This window comes from Phaseolus vulgaris, chromosome 3, assembly GCF_000499845.2.
Source record: "Phaseolus vulgaris cultivar G19833 chromosome 3, P. vulgaris v2.0, whole genome shotgun sequence".
NCBI lineage: Eukaryota > Viridiplantae > Streptophyta > Magnoliopsida > Fabales > Fabaceae > Phaseolus > Phaseolus vulgaris.
In genome coordinates this window covers 31,775,681-31,782,308 of record NC_023757.2, presented here as the reverse complement: position 1 = coordinate 31,782,308, position 6,628 = coordinate 31,775,681, and the positions used below count along the sequence as shown (strand labels likewise).

General features: G+C 34.9%; 1 protein-coding gene across 1 annotated transcript; it reads right to left on the bottom strand.

The window, feature by feature from the left end:
* Positions 1 to 1,684: 1,684 nt before the first annotated feature.
* LOC137807141 (uncharacterized) lies at positions 1,685 to 4,667 on the bottom strand. The gene is made up of 3 exons (XM_068607615.1): positions 2,891 to 4,667; positions 2,380 to 2,779; positions 1,685 to 2,307 (listed from the first exon to the last, which is right to left on the bottom strand). Exons 1-2 carry the CDS (start codon positions 4,324 to 4,326, stop codon positions 2,566 to 2,568), a joined length of 1,650 nt encoding a protein of 549 aa, XP_068463716.1. The 5' UTR covers positions 4,327 to 4,667; the 3' UTR covers positions 1,685 to 2,307; positions 2,380 to 2,565.
* Positions 4,668 to 6,628: the final 1,961 nt, after the last annotated feature.

Below are 6,628 nucleotides of genomic sequence, written 5' to 3'. Positions count from 1 at the left end.
CATAATATATATATTTTTTTTTAAAATACATTGTCTGTTTGGAGATAAACCATAAAAAACATGTTTAAGAAAAAAAAATTAAAGAAATATATTATTTTAAACAATTTTAACTACTAAAATATTTATTTTAATTTAAAGTACATAATCTTTCAAACTAAAATAATTTAAAAACCTAACTACCAACATTAAAAAGTATATGTCATTCATTGATATGGTATATGTATAGTGCATAGTATCTTATTCAATACATGATGACTACATTTATTCATTACATAATCTAATAGTCATATTCAAACAAACATAAATATGATTATGCTCTCTTGAGATATCTAGAGAGTAATATTGTTTCCTTAATTGCTTAATCAAACAACTTATGATACCATAGAAGATGTTGTTGAGAATGAAACATGAATTCTACCTTTTCATCAAACTCTTTCTTCTAAGTCTGACAAGGGACTAAGATACACATCTATATCATTTTTCTAGATTTTTTTTTGTCGTCATTTTTTCTTGATGCATAATGAAAGAGAAAGTTTGTACATGACCAATAAATTCACTTATGAGTCGTGCCTACTACTTAAGTTATCATAAGGATTCATCCAATTTGTAGCTTGTCTAATTCTCAAAGTTTCTTGACTAAATTCTGATACATTTTATCTATCACCTTCCATTAAAGAGAATCAAATAGATGTAAGAAAAGTCTATCACATTTTCTATCATTGACATGTCATTTTAGGGTTTTTTACATCCTCTATAATGATAAACCATTTTTTAAATATGTATTATCAGCAAGTAGCATAACATTGTAATAAAAGGTCCTTCTATTTCTTCATCGTCATTTCTTTCACTAGATTTCTTTTTGAAGTGTGACAACTCCACCTAATATACACATTCCATGCTGCAAATATATTTCTTTATAATACATTATCATTATTACATGCATGTGTCTTCTTATAAGTCGTGTCCTTTGACAAAATATCACATTGAACTCATTTATGATTAGGTAAAAACATCTCTTTGAACAACTATATTCTCTATAAGTTTTACCTCTACCGATTTCGTTCTTTTAAATTGAATTATCTCAAAATCACTCACAATCTTGTAAAGTTATTCAATCACACTTTAACTAATCACATAGATGTGTTATTTCAAAATGTCTTTCTCCAACATTACATATTGTTTCATCATTCAACCTTTTATTAATATTTTTTGTTTGCAACATATGTTATTCGAGATCCCACATCAACATTTCATAATATATAAATGGGTGCAAACCTCATCTTATAAACCAATTTTATGAGAGTGAGTTAGGCTTAAAGTCCACTTTTTAATATAGTATCAGAGTCATTTTGAGTCACTAGTACAAAATGAAGAAAAAAATGCTCTTTATTTAGTGCAACTTTGCGCTTAAACGCATTCGTAAAAAACGCGGTTACATTTTTTTAAATTAATTTGATTTACAAATACGGTTACATTTGTAAATCAAGCGCTTTGATTTACAAATGCGGTTTTTACGTTTAGCCGCATTTGTAAATCCTTTTTACCCTAAATTGTTTTAGCGCGCCTCACCACTTTCGTAGTTTCTTTCTGTTCTTGCCTCTCGTTTGCACTATTCAACCTTTTTACTTTGCCTCTCGTTTGCGCTGGCGTAAGAAGTTAATCTCTTTCGTAGTCTTGATCATGGTTGTCAAACTCGCGAGTCTACGTAGACTCGTGGGAGCTCCGTAGACTCGACTCGTAGACTCGTAAGAGTCTACTTTCATATTAAAAAAAAAATAGTGTAAATAACTACATTTAGTTCTGAATGAGAATTAATAATATACCAAATCATCTAACTTCAAAGTCTCAAATAAAGAAGGTCATACAAATACTACAAAAGTTAAATTGTTCAATTCAAGTCATAGAAATTAAATAATTAGAAATTCAAATTTCCATGTCCAATCCTCTAATGATATCCTCTCCTCCATCATCTCCATCATCATCTCCATCATCATCTCCATCATCATCTCCATCTTCATCTTCATCTTCATCCACATTAACATCAAAAGTCAAATTTTCAAGATCAAATGCATCTAGAGTTGGAACTGTTATTGCCGGATTTAAGTGAACATTTGCATCTTGAACTTGATCAATCTCATTAATATTATCTCCCTCTTCAGTTATCCATTCATCATCTGATTGAATATCATCAAAGGGAAGAGCAACTGTTTTTCTAATTTGCTTATTACTCAACTTCAAGTTGTACATGACATACACCAAATCATTCATCTTTTTCTGATGCAAACGGTTTCTTCTCTTTGTATGAACCTATATTAAATAGGAAATTTAGTAACTAACCATATAAAACTAAATAAAGAAATTATAAATAACTTCAATTACCATTTCAAATGAGCTCCAATTTCGCTCACATCCAGAAGAGCTACAAGTCAAGCTTAGAATTCGGATAGCAAACCTCTTCAACTCAGGAGTTCTATACCCAAACATCTCCCACCATTCTCCAGGAAGTATTGTTTTTCTACTTTCCTTTGCGTCATCCATTGCAAAGGCTCCTCTACCAAAATGATACTAAAAAAGTTGCACATTAATTATCCTTCTTTCAGCAGCATCCTTAACCAATCTTCTCATGGATGTATACAAGCCTTCTTTCACCTCAGGATCATCAGATCTAAACTCAGGTTCATAATGGAATTGTGGATTAAGATAGTATGCAGCTGCATGCAGAGGTCTATGAAGTTGATTATCCCATCTTGCATCAATTATTTTCCAAACCTCTTCATAGCTACATACATTCATTCAATAGTAATCAATACCAACCAACCAACTATCATATAAGTAATAGAAGAAGAAGGAGTAATTAAATTTTTAAAGAGAAAAGCTATAAAATTTTTACCTTTTCTTAATATGATTAAAATTGTTCTTAATCTTCTCCTTTGCACGATCCATCTCTTCATATATGAAACCCATTGCAGGTTTTGCATCTGAATCCACCAATCTTAGGACCACCATAAGAGGGGCAGCAACCTTGAGGCACGTGGAGATATTCTTCCAAAATCGGTTGTCTAATATCATATTTTCAACCTTTTTCCCCTCTTGTGAAGTTCCAAATTTACTTGTTTTCCATTCTTCAGAATTGAACATGGTCAATAATGAGGCTTTCAGTTCATGAAGACAACCTAGAGTTAAATAAGCGGTGGCAAATCTAGTTACACCTGGTCTTATCAAGTCTCTTTCTTTTGTGAACTTCTTCAACATGCTGATTAGCATTGATTTGCCATAAATATAAGTGGTGATCTTTCTTCCTTTCTTGATAGTAAGCTCATGGACCTTCAACTTCTTTTGAAAATCTTCAAAAATCAAATCAATGCAGTGGGCAGCACATGGGGTCCAATACAAATGCTCCCTGTTTTGCATCAACAACTCTCCAGCTGCCTTGAAATTTGCAGCATTATCAGTCACCACTTGTACCACATTTTCTTCTCCAACTAATTCAACAACATCATCCAGCATCTTAAAAACTTTATCTGCAGTTTTTGGTATGTCCGAGGTGTCCAATGAATACATAAAAACAGTCCCTTTAGGACTATTTACCAAGAAGTTGCAAATAGAACGCCTCTTTTTATCTGTCCACCCATCAGACATGATTGTGCAACCTGTTTTCTTCCACTCTTCCTTGTATTCTTGAAGCACTAAATCAGTTTTTTCAATTGCTTGCTTCAATAGTTTTTCTCTAATATCATGATAAGATGGAGGTTTATAGCCAGCTCCATATTTTCCAATCATTTCACACATCTTTGTAAAAGCTGGATTTTTAATTACATTAAACGGAATGGCACTTGTGTAAAAAAATTCAGCAACTTGAGCATCCACTTCTTCTTTATAACCTTTCTTCATCATTTGATTTATGGTAGCTTGAACTGCCCCCCTACTACCAACTTTTTCTTTTCCTTTAAAACCAAATATATGTTGTCTTTCTTCAAGCCCCTCACATCCTTGGTCTTCATCAATTATATTTAACTTTCTTTTTTTCAAAGAGGCTTGCTTAGCTTCTGCAACAATTTTTATCATCAAATCTCTTATTTCTTCTGGAACAGAACAACAAGGTTCAGAGTCCTCCCTAGTTCCAGCAAGATGATGCTTGAACCTGAATATTCCTCCACTCATAGTCTTTGAACAATAACTACACTTCACTTTTTTACCATTGCCATTAATATCTATCCCATGCTTCCATCCAACATCAGTTCTATTTCCTGGAGCATTTTTACTTCTATTAGAAGATGCAAATGCAGTTCTATTGAGCTCACTTGAATTTGATCCACTCCCAGACATTTCTTAACAAAAATACTGCTCCTCCAAATTCAATTTCTGTCAAAAAAACAAAAGTGCAGGGAAACCAGCAACTATTCTCAATTAAAAAACAGTCCATTCTGCAGCCAATTAAAAAAAACAGAACCCTAATAATCCCTTCCCTTTCCTACACTAATTTCACACCACTCAACTCTAACCTTATATGATGAGCAGCAACAACCCACAAGTCCGACGAAATCTCCGACGCGACGCACCACCGCAACGCGCCACCGCGACGCCCCACCGCGACGCACCACTGCAACGCACCACCGCGACGCCCCACCTGCAACAACCCACAAGTCGCGAACACTCCGACGCGACCTCCGCAAAACGCCCCACCTGCAGCAACGCGACGCCACCACTGCACCACCTACAGCAACCTGCAGCAACTCGCGACGCCACCACCACCACTGCAACTTGCGACGCGACCACCACCACTGCAACTCACAACTCAATCTATCGCTGCTACACTCCACAGAACAGAACGGAAACACAAAACGAAACGCAAAAACCTAAGTTTTTTTATTTCATTCAGGCCCCCATTCAAAACAACACAGTTTTGTTTTAAAAAAAAAAACCCAGCTGGACTCGCCAACTCGGACCAGAGTCGCGAGTCCACACCGAGTCTACCGATTCCACACCGAGTCCACCGAGTTTACCTCAAAACCGAGTCTGCTACCGAGTTAACTCGGTAAGGCAAAGTAGAAACGTGAACTCGGACTGAGTTTGACAACCATGGTCTTGATTATAAGTTTGTAAGTTTTTGAATCGCTTTCTTCCTCTCCATCTTCACAAATGTCCGTTTTATAAATTGTTTTCATTTCCTTGCATTGGTGGTCGAAGGTATTGTTCCATTGGTTGCTCCACCACCGCTTTCACTGCCGCCGCTGGTACTCGCGCTCCCCTGCCACTCTTCACCACCAACGTTGGTTCACACACAAGGTTGGTGTGCTGTTTTAAATTTTTTGAATTTATTTTTTGATGTATTATAATTTGTATATTTTAAATTTTATATTATTTAGTATTTATTATATTTTGAATTTGTATGTTTTTTAATGTATTATAATTTGTATTTTTTAAAATTTATATTATTTAGTATTAGTACTTATTATATTTTGAATTTGTTCTTTTTTATGTATTATGTAATTTATATTAAAATTTATATTATTTAGTAGTTAGTTGTTACTTTATATGTTATCTTCGACAATAATACATTCTGGTATTGAGTCCGGGGGTGTTCGACCCTCGACAAACGCGTGAGATAGAACACTGATTGAAAAATCCTAACGATTCCAGAATATATAATGGATCAAAATTGGATGAATTTTGTTTGTATAAGTGATGAGTACGAAAGAGGAGTAGAAGAATTTATACAATTTGCACAACGTAACGCGATTAATAGTGGTCATGATGGAGCAAAGATCAGGTGTCCACGCGTTCACTCTTTGAATGGAAGGATACTGGATGTTAATATAATGAGGGAGCACCTGCTATGTGATGGGTTTCTTCGATCTTATACAACTTGGACATGGCATGGTGAGTTATTAAATTTATCACGTGTTTCCGTAACTGAAGAATACGTGGGGTCCACCATGGATGAAGCAGTACACGATGATGTAGATGATGATCGATTGGAGGACATGAATCGTGATGTAGGAGCTGAGTCTTTTGCAAAAGCGCATGGATATGGAAGCATGTCAAGCGATGCAGAGACTTCATTGTATCCTAGATCAACTAACTTCACACAGTTGTCGGCGGTGTTAAGATTGATGAATTTGAAGGCAATAAATAGATGGACTGATAAAAGCTTCACGGAATTGCTTTAGTTGTTGAAGGATATGCTTCCAGAGGGAAATACTCTACTTAATTGTAATTATGAGGCTAAAAAGATTCTTTGTCCAATGGTTATGGAGTATAAAAAGATACATGCATGTCTTAATGATTGTATATTATACCGGAAAGATTTTGAATTGTTGAAAAGTTGTCCGAGGTGTGGGTTATCACGTTATAAGTTGAAACAAAAAGATGATGATACAATTTAAGATATAGAAAAGCATGGACCCCCAATGAAAGGTTATGTGGTATCTTCCCATCATTCCAAGGATGAAGTGTTTGTTTGCAAACCCAAACGATGCTAAGAATCTTAGATGGCATGTAGATGAGAGGAAATGTGATGGCATGTACCGACATCCAACTGATTCTATTCAGTGGAAGAAATTTGATGATGAGTTTCCAGAGTTTGGTAAAGAATCAAGAAAAATCTAACTTGGTTTAACTACAGACG

Excerpts from the sequence above, each read along its gene's own strand:
- LOC137807141 (XM_068607615.1), bottom strand. The coding sequence starts at position 4,326 with ATGTCTGGGAGTGGATCAAATTCAAGTGAGCTCAATAGAACTGCATTT. Across the intron at positions 2,780-2,890 it reads TTTAATCATATTAAGAAAAG|CTATGAAGAGGTTTGGAAAA; the intron begins GTAAAAATTTTA and ends GAATGTATGTAG.